The sequence below is a fragment of the Humulus lupulus genome, chromosome 3 (genome assembly GCF_963169125.1).
Source record: "Humulus lupulus chromosome 3, drHumLupu1.1, whole genome shotgun sequence".
NCBI classification, from domain to species: Eukaryota; Viridiplantae; Streptophyta; class Magnoliopsida; order Rosales; family Cannabaceae; genus Humulus; species Humulus lupulus.
In genome coordinates, this window is record NC_084795.1 from 215,150,470 (window position 1) to 215,165,886 (window position 15,417).

Consider the following 15,417-nt stretch of genomic DNA (forward strand, 5'->3'; position numbering starts at 1 on the left):
GCCGTAACCTCTTTAAAAAATGAGAAGATAAGGATACAAAAGGAGAAATGTGTGGAAGAGGATGCTTGTAAAATTCCACATGCTAACAAGGAGAACATAGAAGTAGAAATGCCCAAGGGTAAGGGTGTTGTTGAGGATGTCATCACGCCTACGCCAGCTATGTGTGGCAACATGGACCATTCAATGATTTTTGAATTAGAGGACAATGAAAACATGAAGATCGATCGTGTTATTCTAAGGAGAGACAATGGGTTGTGTAAAATGGACAAGGCATTCCAGAATATGATTCCTAAATATGAACAAAGCAAAGGCCAGAAGATGGGAGCATTCAAATTCAAAGCATCCCTGCCGAAGAAGAACTTTGAACTTGGCCAATTTCTGTTCGACTTTAGTTTGTCCTTGAAGTACGTGATAGTTATACTTCAATTGTTCAATTGGTTGTTTGCCCATTATCTGCTTTCCTTTTTTTTTCTTTCTAATTATGATGATCAGGATGCTTCATTAACCCAGTGCTTCATTTTCAGAGAAGAGGTGGTACATAACTCACTTGGAAAGTTGGAATGTTGGTATTTTAGAAGCCTTAGACCTGAAGCTGAGGTGGATATGAAGGTAAATTCTTATCAACCCAATATCTTGTAGGGATCTTATGAGCAATTCATTGTTAATTTTATGAATATGGTTCATTTCAACTAAAGTTGGATGTTGATCCTTGCTGACAGATTATTGATTCTTTTGGGTTTGTATTACGGTATAGAGACACATGTGCCGATGTACTACGTGATGTTGTAGATATGTTGATTTTGCCTACCTATTGTCTTGACTTGGTAAGTTGTAATATAACTAAATTTTGCTTTCTTGAAATTTGTTCAATTTATTTTATATTTCACTTTTGATAATGATGATCTGATAACTTCAAACAGAGAAGCAATAGTGGGAGAAATTTTTGGGAGACGGGGAACTTTGGATTTCTTGGAGCCAACGTGGATATTGATGAGCTTCTGAGGAATATGGAGAAGGTATTCTTTGGGTTCCTTTCTATTTTACACCATAATAGTATTACCAACTCACTTACCTAATTAACTCTTATTACCTTTCCAATAGATCTTGTTGCCTATCAAGGATGTTGAATATAATCACTGGTAACTAGCTGTTGTAAATTTCCTAAGATCTAGTGCAACCGTGTGGGACTCAATGTCTGGTCGACATAGAGCACAACATAGGGCCAAATTAGTAACCCAAGAGATAAGCATGTCCACTAGCTATTAAGTATAAGTTTTATTGTACTATGTTTTACATTATGTGATGCTTAATGCTTAATTGTTGCCACAGTTGAAGAAGTTTGATGAGGTCCTTCAAACCACCATGGATGATGTGTGTGCTGGCAGTGTAGTGCCCTCCCCTCAACTACCACAGCAGGACAATGGCCATGATTGCAGTATTTTTGTGATGAAGTTCATGTAGTGGATTATAGATGATGAAGTACCCCTTAAGTCATACGTAAGTTTTACATTTTATTTTTTCGCAATTTTATGCCCTAAAGTTTTAGCACTATCGAAGGACCCATAAACTAGGAATATCTTTCATTCTTTTATTTTGTACGTTATAGAGAGTGGAGAACCTTGATAGGCTACAGGTTGCAATTGGTATTCTTACTTGTGATTCCAACAAGCTTGCTACCGAAGCGAAAGATAAGGCAACTGCTTATTACAAAGCTTGTTCTAATAAGTCTGGTCAATTTCCTACATTAAAAGAACCTTCTTGTTGTCCTCCAAAACACACACCTGTACCTCCATTACTGGCAACAAAAAAGGCTAAGTCCAAGCATTGATCCCGACTTGGCAAGAGAAAAAGGAAGAATTAATTGAAATTAACCATTTAGTTGTGGGGAATAATCATTGTGCAATTGACACCGATAATTTTTTGGATAAGACACATTGGGACTTACTTTTGTGGGATCTCTTTTTATTAACCCCCTCTTGTGTGGGTAACTTTTTTGATTAACCCTTTGCTTCCATTGCAATCCATATTCCATTTTAACATGTATTCAACTGATTTCAGAATATAACACAATTTTCTAATATAAGTGTCGATTTTCCTAAGTGAAGGAAAAGTTTAGGAACTCTATGTACCACAAAATAATTTTAGTGTGTAGTTCTAAATTAAACAGGGAAGGCCAATTGAAAAGGAATGGTGTAATGTATACATAATTTGATTGTATTAGTCTTCATTATAATGAAACTTTCCATAAAACCTTGGTCTCTTTTTTCTGGGATGGTTAGTATTAGTAAAATTGTTTAAATGATAGGTAACATTAATCACTCAGTGGGGGTGACCATAAACCAAACATGTTTCAATAAATTTAAATAAACATTCACACAAAGAACATTATTAGACACTTGAAATACCAAACCCAATACAGAAAGGCCCAATCCTTCCATAATTGGTAATATATTGTACATAACATGGCTATTTGAATTATCATATATTAGTTTAGAATATGCCTTAGAAGAGGAATCATGTAAATTGGAAAGTCATTGAAGCAAAACTTGGCCAAACACAATTTCCTTTCAAAATATCGGTAAATTGGATTAAAAATTTAAGAATGTAAATTGGAAAGTCATTAATATTTGTAATGTGGACTATAAATATTGGTATGGCGTGTCAACAAATACAAAGTAATCCATACTTAATTTTTTTTTCCATTCTTCTTGGAACTAAAACTTACTAATGCCAATAAGATAAATTTTTAATTAGTTAAAACCTATTATAAGAAATTGAAATTGAGCTTCATAGTTTATGCTCTGCTTCCTCCATGGATGTTGGACTCATGGCTAACAATGTTACTGACTCTCTCATCTAGGAACTCTTCGTATCGACTCATTGTCGTTGCCTTCAGTTTGTTGACGACTTCAGACACCTTTTTGTAATCTGTGATCCACTCCTTGTATGAGTAGGAACCTTCCTCTTTTAGTTATTTCAGAATCTACTTCCTCTCTAGGAGTTGTGCCCTCAAATGCAATATCTTCTCCTTCATTGACTTGTTTTGTTCCACCAACATACGCGTGCCAATAGTAACAGAGAAAATCTCGTATTCCTTTTGGTCTAATGTCATCTTGAGATTTATAATGTACTCAAGAGGTTGAGAGGGCAGGATTGTGATTCTGGGAGAGGGGAGTAGACTTTACTTTGGAAGATATGGGTGAGGTGCAGGGATCCATAACCAAACACTTCAAACAAATTATATAATGAACATATGATTTTTTTGGTAATAAATTTTATATTTCTATGGAGGGGGAGGTGGACAAAGTTTTATATTCGAAAGACCATATAATTTGACCACTCTTTGCTAATTACGTGGACAAACATGTGGAGACCATGTTGCGGGCCCTACTCCAGTCATTGTCACTTGTTCAATTTATTTGACACGCCAAACTTGAAAATTAAAAAACAAAATAATGAAAAGCATAGTCACCCACTTGGGATTACACTAGAATATGAAGATTTTGTTATATAAACTATTTTCTTAGAACACATGTAGGTGGGCCCATACATTGGGTACGTACAAGATTCATAATGATTAATTTACTATAATATCATGTTAATATGTAAATAGGCAAAGGAAAGTCATCACATACAGCCTTGAATAAGGGGTTAATTGTTTCAACATCTGACATGGCACGTAATAAAAGTTGCTTGCAAAAATAACAAATCGAAAGTCGTACGTAACAAATTAGTGCATAAACATAAATTATGATCTTCCTATAATAACCTAACACATATCTTTCTGCATAAAATGGTGTACTATATACGTCATTAATAATATTTGAATACCAACTATGTCTTTGCACAAGTTACCACCTTTCTAGTTTTACATGATGATCTCCTTTGTCATTTATATAAATATATACCTAAATTTCGTGGTTCTCCTCACCCCTATCACATAATCAAACACTTTCTTCACTTGTGTCCTTTTTTTCTATTTACGATGGAGTACACACCCTCTGGAAAGAAGCGTGTGTTTAGCTACCCACACTTTGCTAAACTACGGCTGGAGTAAATGGAGTACATCAACTATCTCGTAGAGGAGAACTTGAGGTTGGCTACCAACCAGAGTGCATTAGAGACCATGTACAATGCTTCAACCCTTGACATCTCCTTTCTTACCTCGCAGCTGGCTTCCATGAAAATGGCTTACAAAGAGTTGCAGAAGAAGACAAAACTGATGCAAATGGAGTGGACCAAGGACATGGATGATTTGCGCAATGAATATATCAACTTGTACACCCTCCATGTCAAAAGCCAGAATCCACCGAATTAGTAGTTTCTTAAATTCTGTTACCTTCCTTGAACATGTGTCTCACTAGTGCGTTGTTTTGAGTTTGGTTTCTCATTTTGGATAATGGTCTTCGCTAAAGAGTTCAAGAAACTCTTTTTTTTTGGGGGGGGGGGGGGGGGGGGTTGTCTGTCAAATTTGAAACCATTGCGCATGGTTAAATTTGAAGGGTTCCTTTAAGTAAGCAGTCCTCATGCAATGTCTCCGTTCCAAATTATGCAAACCATATATGCAACAAGTCTCTGGTTTCTTGATGGCCAATTACTTAAAAAAGTTATATTTAAAGAAACTACTCTTATATGTCATATGGCATACCACTATTCAAGTATGTGCCCTATTACAGTGCTACCCTCACTTCTGTAATTTGTTATGGCCTCATAAAGCTAGAGACACCCTCTTCTCCCCCCCTGAATTATTTGGACAACCTACCATTTATCCCTTAACAAGGTAAACATTTAAAACTTGTGAACACATATGCACCTACATTTACAATTATCATTCATTAAATGAACAAATGACATGATGATCTAACTTGAAATAGTTTAACCATGCATACACCCAATTCCCCACCCCATACGAGTATATAAAGCTTTATCAAGTTCATAAATGTAACATGACTTGCCACACCAACCTTGAACCATCAAATTAAGTGCATCAAGAATACTTATATATTGGCTGCTTTTCAACCTCATTTGAAACCAAGTAACCACTCACTTCTCGAAGACTCACCCACTATTACTAATCCATTGTGTTATGAATCTTTGCTAGTGTTATATCACATTAAGGAGACGTAAGTTTCACAATATTTCATTGAGTTGCAGTAACTTTAAACACTATTATCGTTTATACATATTTACATATTTTTAAAAAAGAGCATTCCTTCTTCCAACCAAGTTTTCTTTTACAAAATCGATCAATCATTTCTTGGGTCAACTCATGAAATGGTCATCTCTTTCATATGGAAAAATCAGATTGTATTGCCAACTTCATTTTCAGCAAGCACCCGATATCTCTAACTTGGTGGAGAATGGCGGGAATTCTTTGAGTCCACACAGACTATCTTCCCCTGCACCCTCCATTCTAAGTAGATGGCCCACATTGACATACAGGTCAGTGATTCTCCTACTGTACACATAATTTTCTTGCATCATCATCCCCATATGTTTTGAACAGTATACTCCCAAAAAATCGTAAAGCTTTGATTTGTAGTTAGCCTTATAAATTATGTTAAACTACATGTTCATAGTATCATTCACTAACATTCACTTTAGGATTAAGATTAATATTATTCTTTCAGATCACGATACCTAGTCTCCCCACATATTTTCTTGGCGGGAATGTCGTCCACACACCACCATCCCATGAACCCATAGTATATATATCATGCTCCCCTAGTGTCTACGTCCCACAATCCTTACCACCTCTTTCCCATTTCAGCCTTCACATGTAGTGGTTTCCCATGTCCTCCTCTAATTTATGCATCAATCTCTTCCCTGAGGAGGTGAAGGTGAAAACATAAATGGAATCATCCACCAAAATATTTCCTATTCACTTTAGCGTGGACTCCACTTCCACTCAACCTTCATCCAATAAAACCACTAAAATGGCTTCAAACCACATTACACCTACCTCAGTCACTATGAGTGACACATCTTTGCCAACTGACAAAGGCAACAAAAAACCAAAAAAAAAAAAACTGGGTCCAGGGGGAAGTGCCAAAATTGTATGAAGAAGGACTTGAAGATAGAGAATCTAACAACTTTGAAAATTTTGGTTGCTAAGAAAAGACACTCTTTAAGGATGACTACAATGGACATTAAGTCATTCCTCTTTAAATAGAGGCAGATTATTGACCACCTTGGGTCAATGGTGAAACGACAAGAGTATATGACCAGTGAGTTGTGTGTTGAAGCCATGGACTCACCAAAGACCACATACACCATTGACCTTGATTGATATTTATAAATATTTTCCAATATTAGAACCAGCCAACTTCTTTGGTATTTAACAGTCGATTCCCTTATATGTATCCACTTTTTTTTTTAGATTGACTAGGTTTGACCTCCAGGTACTTAGTATACCTTAAACAATGTTATAGGGTAATGGAAGTACCTTTAATGGTCTTTTGTAGTCTTGTTACCTATAGTTTGTTTTGGTGATTTATCACCTTTTGGTACGTATATGTACTGCAATTGATGTCTTCAATCGGTTCCACTAATATTATGCTATTTAAATGTGTTCCTAGAAGTGGTGTTATTATTACCTTCACTCATTTCGTCAACAAAGAAATAACAAACAACTAATATATGGTTATTTGGATGAACTCCCCAGTGCCTATTTAAAGTCAACCATACTATCTTTGTAACATTGGAGTGTTAATTAAATTGACAGGCCACATTTTTGTTTAAGAACTAAGTGTGCTATAATGAAGTAAAACACTAATCATATAATTAAATGGTTCGTGATTGAACATACTGACCACAGTTGATGGTAGTCAGACCTAATAATATTTTTTTATTATAACCTATAGTGTCCCATAATTTTACTTAGCTAGATAGTAGTAGTATTTAGCATAGTTTGTAGTATGTTAGTTTCCGTGGATTTTGGTTCAAGCCGGGACTTAGTTGGAAACTCATAGCAACAGTTATGGATTTTATAAGTTTAATTTATCGTTTAGAAATATTAATTATAACATAAGGTTTAATTAATATTGCTGGTCTTAGAAGTATTATTTATTATAACATAAGGTTTAGATAGAATTATTAAGAATGTGGCACTTGTCATAATCATATTTATTAAGGATTTAAGTATTTTTTTTATGAATAGTTCAAATAAAGAAAGATCTAGAAGCTCTAGAATCTTCCAGCAGCTATTAGGATCACATTTTCACTCAGTCAAAGCTGTATAATCAATTCAAATTATGCTGAAAAAGTGAAAATACATGTTTGATATATCAATGTATGCCGATATATTGCAGCTATAGGGGCTGATATATCGCCTACGGGAGATACGGAAAACACGTCGAATTCGCACGAACGAACAAACGAGGCTCGGGAAAATGGTCTAGGCGATATATCACCCAGGGTAGGCGATATATCGCCCCTGGTGCATCCTTTTTTAATCTTGAGGATTTTTAAATTTTAAAATAGCCTTAACCACTTAGGCTTGCCTTTGAACGATTTTGACCGAGTTCTGGGCATTTGTTGAACAAAAATTCAAATCTTTTTCATTTTATATTTATTTATTTATTCATATTGAAAGGCGTTAGTTTCACTCCTTCAACTCTATAAATAGGACATAGTACTCAACCATTTTCTTCATTCTTCAAGCATTCTTCAGAGCCTCCAAGTTGCTAAGATTACTATCGAGAGAAACACTTGGGAAGTGAGATATAGTGAGATTTCAGTATCGAGGTTTAGATCAATTCATAAGATCATTCAAGGTATTCTTATCCTTAAGTTCAGATCTTCATGGTTCTTTAGTTTTCTTTTATTTTCTTTCAGATCCTAACTCTTGTTTATGATTCTTGATTAGGTGTTTAAGTTTCTTGAAACTTAAGGTTCTTTTCGGTAAGTTTCTACTTAGATGATTTAGTTTTCTTTTCATCTCATTTCTTTAGAAACTCAACATTCTTACTGTTGGTTTTAGGAGTGCTCCAAATCCTGTTCTTGTCTCCATATCTCAGTTTTTGGTAAGGAAAATAGGATAGATTATATGTGTTTATATGTTTATGTTATGATATGTTTTATGCTATAATATGTATATGTATAAATATGTGTTGTAGTCCTTGGGCATATTACTTGCTTAGATAGCAAGCCCCAAGAGTATGTTTTATAGTTGCTTGGGCATATGACTTGCTTAGATAGCAAGTCCCAAGAATTTTTATCATTTTCATGGTTTAGAGTTATGATTTACCCTACCTCGATTAGTAGACAGCGGACCTAGATGGGTTATCATATACTACCATGTGATCTAACCTACCTCGATTAGTAGACAGAGGACCTAGATGGTTTTATCACATGTCATGTTAATGAGTTAATGGCCATTAATATTGTAGTCCTATATGTTATATGTTTTTATAGTCATATTTTTATAGTATATGTATATGATATAATCTTATGTTTATGATTTATGATATATGTTGTTAGTAGATTTTTCTTGTTGGGCATTAGGCTCATTCCTTTATTTCTAGCTTGATGCAAGAAAATGAATATGGAAGGCGGAAAGATTCATGGCAGCTTGGCTTGTGTATTGAGGATGAATGGACTGCGTCAACAATCGGGGATGGCGTAATTTTTAAGTCTTTTGAATTATGTTTTGATGTATTTCCGCAATTAGTATTTATTTAATTTAAGTTTGTTTTTATGTATTAAACAATGGGTATCCATACCGTATTTTATATTTTACTTTGTATTTTGCACAGTATTTATTTTGGGGGTTTAAATAAAGTTATGTTATTTCTTATGTATTTTTCTCAAAATAGTAGCTATGTCTAGTAGTTTTAATGGTCCAAGGTCTTAGAAATAGTTGGGTCATTACATAACCCCTTATAGATAACACTCCAAGTTAATTACTAAATTTTATCTTTTTCTCATTTTGTTTAGGCCAAGACAAAGGACTCTGAATCCATGGACAATCATATGTCTTCAGCATTTGCCGAACTTGAAATCTTCAACAAGCACCCACGAGAGTTAGTAAAAGAAGACACTGTAGATAAATACCTCCCAACTCTTGAAAAAGGGGAACAATTTTACCATACATACTCCAAATGGATAGGGTTTAGTGTGCGCAAGGAAGATGTACGACGAGACACCAATAATGTCAATGGCAAAGGAAATGGGTTTGCTCAAACCAAGGTTTTAGGCGTGAAAAGCTGACTACCCTACTCAAATGTAAGAAAAATCTTAGACCTATCACACGAACAGGTTGCCTCGCACTTTTACGTGTCAATTTAGATAGGTCAGACAATAGTTGGGTGGAAATAAACTTCAATCCAGTCCACAATCATGAGTTGGCTACATATACAAAGTTGCAATTTCTGAGGCCTGGCCGAGCAGTACCATAATCCATGGGTGCCCAAGTGATGTCAATGAGACGCTCTGGTATACGCACATGCCACATATTCAACCATCTAGCACCAGAAAGAGGAGGGCATGACTACATTCCATTCCTAAAAAAAGATCTTTATAATTGGATTGGTCGCCAAAGAATGGAGCAAGACTAAGGAGAAATAGACACTGAAGGAGCATTAAGGTACTTGGAATGTCTAGGTCTCACTGATCCCCATTTTTTTTAGACACACACAATCGACATTGAGAATAGGTTGGCTGATTTGTTCTAGGCAAATGGCAACTCACATCGTGATTACACTTGTTTTTGTGTCATAATGGCGTTCGACACAACATACAAAAAGAACACATACAAAAAACCCCTACTGATATTTGTTGAATTGAATTACCATTTCAGAACTATAGTTTTTGCTGTGGCATTACTTTATGACGAGAAAGAAGAGACATACATTTGGGAATTACAAGAATTCCTAGAGTGCATGAATAACAAACCACCAAAAGTTGTTGTCACTAACGAAGATCTTGCTATGGCAAACCCAATACAGAGTGTGATGCCTTCTGTCGTCCACCGCTCGTGCGCATGGCACCTTCAAAATAATGTCTCCATTAATGCGCCCCATCCTTCTTTTAAGAAAAAATTTAATGAGTTCCTTTATCAATATTGTACCGAAGAAGAGTTCGAAGCAACATGGACCTCCATGATTTCTTATTTTAACTTTGAAGATAAGCATTGGGTTTCTCAAACATACAACAATAGAAAGAGTTGGGTAGAGTGTTTTCTAAGGGGTAGCTTTTTTGGTGGTCTTAGAACTACTCAAAGGTCAGAGTCCATTAGTTCTTACTTGTCCCATTTCCTTACTAGTAAACTGAAACTTAGGGATCTGGTGGGCCAAGTGGACAAAGAAATACAGGGGATCCGTTACACAGAGTGGGAGGATGAGTTCATTAGCAACCACACTTCCCCACTTTTTCCATCGAACGTCCTCCACCAATATTACCAACAAGCATCCTCAGTTCTCACTGGGAACACTTATGAGAAGGTTGCAACACAAATAATGAGTGCTCTTGCATACTCAATCGACTCGATTGAGGTTGTTTTTTAGTACAAGTTGTACTCCCTAACACGGTTTCCCAGAGGCCTTGTATGGAGTAAGGTCCGTAACGACATCCACAATGGCCCTATCAAGTGTACATGCATGTTGTTTGAGTCTCATGGAATTCCATGTCAGCATATTTTTGCAGTGTTAAAGCACTTGAACTCGCCATGCATTCTAGAAACCTTATTTAAAGAGCGGCAAAAGAAAGACGCAAAGAACATTATTGACTTAAACACTTTTCCCCACTCAAGGGTGCTAGGTGATGTCTTGGTGAGTACTAGGTGGGGAGCCCTGACATCATGATTCAATGCAATGGGGTAATATGCCACAAAGCATAATGACACATATGAGGAGGAAATTAATGAAATGTCACGTATGGAAGACAAATTTAAAATAATGTTTGTGGACCACAATAATGAGATGGCAATGTCAGGCGTACTGCCTACGCAATCACAGCATGGCTACAGGACAATCTGAGATCCAGTAGTTGTCAGAACGAAGGGCCGATAACCAAATAAATTAAAATCAAAAGATAAGGAGCATCAAAACTCACGATCCAGGCAAAATCGGTGTCGTAATTGCAACCAATTAGGGCACAATCGGGCAACTTGCAAATTTGTTACGCCCAACCAAAAAAGCCAGAAAGATTGTCACCCTTCCTTTAATTGCACATCAACAGAACAACAACCATGGATTAAGCAAGTGCATTCCCAAAAAACATATGCTGGTGGCAACAACATGACCGAAGAAGAATGGTACAATAACATTGGCACTAGTTCTTCTGAACATCTAGAATGGTTTGATGATAATCACTTAGATTAGAATAGGTGAAACCATGTATGTACCTTTCATTGATGAATCAACTTTTCAATTAAGTTGGCATGAGCTATCCACATATTAATGCTTGTATCCACATATTGTTATACTCCTAATATGGAATAGCGACATGGTTGACTTTTTATATTTTGGAGCTTTGTGATCCTATTTAAATAACCTTTATGTTGTCTCCACCTTGTTATTCAATGAAGGTTGTATTAATATGATATCCCCTAGAGTCACACAGGTGTAGTATAAATTTATTACAAAAAAAAAAAAACAAAAGGTATCATTAACTCCAACCTAAAGCATATTGTACGCTGACTATAAATGAGCAAGTGTTGACCAGTATGTAGACATTGCTCTTGCCTAATCATGCTACAGAAGTTACATATACTCATTTATTAACAATTAACGTCAACTTGACAGAGGTAGATTTGGCATATCCTTTGCCATCAACTCCAACACCCTATCCTAGTTACAATGATCTTATAGAAGTGGCACACCCTACCTATTATCCTTCTTCCACAATGCATTATAATGAAATAAAGATTTCTCTCCAAATAAAAAGTGATAGTTAAGCTGGACGAAATACTTTAATTAACTTTAAAATTAATTACACTGTAAAATGTACTCATTAGTTGACTAAATGGCATAAAATACACAAAAAAAAAATAAGTGTTCATAAATTTTGAAATACAAACCAAGCATCATTAATTTATATGGCGTTTATAATAATAATAAATTTTAAAGGAATAAAACCACATAAAACACATTTCATGCATTCATCTGTTCCTAAGAATTTTGATGTTTATCATGTTGGTCGATGCATTTCGTGTACACGGCCAACTGTAGTCTTCAGTTTCTCTTCAATATATTCTTGGTATCTTTTCATTGCTTCTTTCTTAAGATCATCCATTACTTGGTACATTAGTTCATAATCAGCCATTAATGCACCAGACCTCAAACCTCTAGCTTCCTGGTACTATCTCCAATCTCTATTTGCAGTTGCAAAATCCTCTCTTTCAGACTAAGGTTCTGTTCCTCCAACAAACGATTCTCATAATTTATGCATAAAATCTTGTTTTATTTGGCCTCTAACTCCTCCTTTATATCGTTGATGTACTTTACTGGGTCGGGGGGAGCGTTCTCATTATGTGGTGTGTGAACTCTTCCCAGTCGGGAGGGTCTGCCTGACTTCATGGGGGGGGCGGTCGAGGAAAACCTCCACATTCCAGGAGTCAATTGAGGATTCAGATGCCATATAGGATGCCTGCAACAAGGAAGGTATATGGTTAGATTAAAGTGTTTAAAGAAGAATGAGTAATGGTGAAGTCTTCGTATAGGTTATTTTTTTGGGTGGGGAAATGCTTACTCACATACGTGGTTGAGTACACCTAATATGGGACCCGCATAGGTACCCTAACGGAAATCTTAATGAAAATCTTTTCTTCACCTAACACATGGAGTAAATCCATTTAATTTTGAGAATGGTATTGAACCCTACAAATAGGAGAAAGGGAGCATAATCAACTTTGTGTTAGTTGCAGTGGGTTGGAAGGATATTACACAATACGCGCCATGTACGTGCACGTGGCCATTAGGTAGTTAAACTTTCTCCATTATATAAGTGGTAGAGTTTTCAAAATATACTCACAACAAGCATAAAACTATTTTTTTGGGTCTCCCACTAATTACAGTTCGTAGACCTAAGGAAACATCTTCTCACTAGAACCTGATGGCTTCCTCAAAGGAGTCAAAGAAGGAGAATGAAGAGTTGGGCACCCACTGTGACTCGAACTGTGCTAAAATTTTCATGGAAAGCTGGGATACTACCATCATGGATTATGTACTCTCTTACCTTGAAAAACTCACGGTTAAAGTGACCGAAGTGGCACCTGGTATGTAGTTGACTATCATCAGCCCTTATGCACCTTCTGAGAAACCTGTGGAGATCAAAGCAGAACCAATGGATGTTCTTGCTTTTATTGTGGAGTAGATACGCAAGTTTGACGAAGCTATGGAGAAGGCGAAGGTGGCTTGAATGAAAATTGATCAAAAATGAATAAAATGGTCTACTGTGAATACAATTCAGGAAGTAATAGAAACTATGTGTTTTTGTTTCCAGGAGTTGGAGGAGATCGTGGAGCTTGAACTTAATGCATGAGTGGTATTATTAACCTATTACTTATACATATTATGTAGGTGGTTTGACTAGTTGGGTTCTTCCTTTTACAATATTACTATGGGCATCATCTTTTGTGGTTCTCTGTAGACAGGCTTAGTACAATCGGTCGTATGTTGTTGGAGTTTATCATTTTGAATATGGTCATTTTCAGTAAGAGTAGATGTTTTATTAAAGGGACCAATCTTGTTATTATGAAGCATGGGTATATATATATTGTACCACCTTTTTAGTAAAAAAAATCCTTTCCAAATTTATCATTGCAATACCATTTGATGTTAAAAGGCTTAATACTTATTACTTCAAAATTAATTTAAGAATTTACTTGACAAAATGTGTCCAAGAAAAAAATTGTGAATTCAGCATGTTTTGCACATTGAGCCCGTAAGTTTTTTTATGATGCCAAGTAATTAAACTGATCCGTTACAGAACATTATAAGAGTAGTCCATAACAAAAACTGCTACAAATCTCTAATGTTGTTTTTTACGACTTTAAAAAACTTTCATGTGGAGAAATTGGAGTTTTGTTTCATTTTTATAATGTTAAGATGAGTAAATAACCACTAATTAGTTATGTGAAATTGGATTAGTGTTTTGTTTGCCAAAATGCCTATTTCCTTTGTTTGGTGCCCTCTATTTCGTACAACAACCTTTTTTCCAAAAAATGTCGGGTAAGGTGGTATTTTCAAAGAAATGGTTTGCATAATGATATTTTTTACTATCATATTTGGCCCATACTCCATTGCAAACCTAGGGTAAGTTTAATCCATAAACCCAACCCAATTGCTCTTATCCAATGTCCCAACAACCCAAACTCAATATACTATTAATTAACTTATGTTTTTTTTTTTTTTTTAAAAATCAGAATCAAATATACCCAAATAATTGACACATGGTGAAGTTGAGGGATTCATATACATTGCGTCCATTACTCTCTCAACAGAGAGCAGATTGGACATCTGCAGATAGTACGCATCATGACACTAGGTGTAGGTGAAGGTACCTGAACTATTCACCTTCTTTGTGTCCAAACAATGCCTCTCTTCATTTCATTAACATTTCACATCCATATACGTTTACTATCATTTCAATCTCACATCCAAATTCCCCTTTCTTGAACACAAAAAATGAGGTTAAAAACCTAAGCTAACTGCCGATCTCCAAAGACGCCTGAAAAGGCTGACGACGATGGCGACCGCTCTTCGCCTGGAGAAGAAATTGCTCCAACTTCAAACGTGAAGAAATATCAAAGGTGGGGGAAACAATTACTGGATGGATAAAGTCATGAGGGCCACCATGCCAAAGAATTTCATTCTGAGACTAGACCATGGAGGAAACTAGGTGATCTAAACATCTCCTCAAAGTTAATGATAACTTTTTTCTAATTACTTTGAATAATGCACTAGAATAACAACACATTTAAAATTTAAGGAAAGTTATTGTTTGATTTTAATTTTTCCATGATCAATGATCGGTTGGCAAAAAAAATGATGATAAATGTTCTTTTGCGTGATAGAACAAATATATTGATGAACCAATCTCCTTATCGGACTCTGACTCCGACATATCCGACCCAGAGATGTACATGGGTCGTAACACCTTCCAAAATGTAGCTCTTAGCATCTTGTTAAATCTTCAAACTGATGTGGAAGAAATTAAGAACAAAGGATGTTGCTATTGTCATCAAGCTGAGGAAGAAGTTTATCCATCTCCACCCCATCGCAAGTCAAAAAAAGAAAGTAAGGCATGTATGTCAAAGCCTTATTTTGTGTGTTCTGTAGTCTCCAAATAGTATAGTTATGTGATTTTGTTATTTTATTTTTTAGAGTAGGAGAACTGTCAGGTTCGCCACTTTGTGAAAGTGGTATTTTGAACATGCATGTATCATGAACAGACCTATGTGTGATCATGTATTAC

At 35.7% G+C, this 15,417-nt stretch overlaps 1 protein-coding gene across 1 annotated transcript; it reads left to right on the forward strand.

Annotated features, from left to right (window-relative positions):
• Window positions 1–9,719: 9,719 nt before the first annotated feature.
• LOC133825384 (protein FAR-RED IMPAIRED RESPONSE 1-like) lies at window positions 9,720–15,359 on the forward strand. The gene is made up of 3 exons (XM_062258337.1): window positions 9,720–10,493; window positions 15,017–15,244; window positions 15,327–15,359. Exons 1-3 carry the CDS (start codon window positions 9,720–9,722, stop codon window positions 15,357–15,359), a joined length of 1,035 nt encoding a protein of 344 aa, XP_062114321.1.
• The last annotated feature ends 58 nt before the right edge of the window (window positions 15,360–15,417 follow it).

What these genes read in the sequence shown, in the direction of transcription:
- LOC133825384 (XM_062258337.1), top strand. Translation starts at nt 9,720, where the DNA reads ATGGCGTTCGACACAACATACAAAAAGAACACATACAAAAAACCCCTA. An exon ending in ACTCAATCGACTCGATTGAG is followed by an intron (nt 10,494 to 15,016) that starts GTTGTTTTTTAG and finishes TTTGCGTGATAG; the next exon opens with AACAAATATATTGATGAACC. An exon ending in AGTCAAAAAAAGAAAGTAAG is followed by an intron (nt 15,245 to 15,326) that starts GCATGTATGTCA and finishes TTTATTTTTTAG; the next exon opens with AGTAGGAGAACTGTCAGGTT.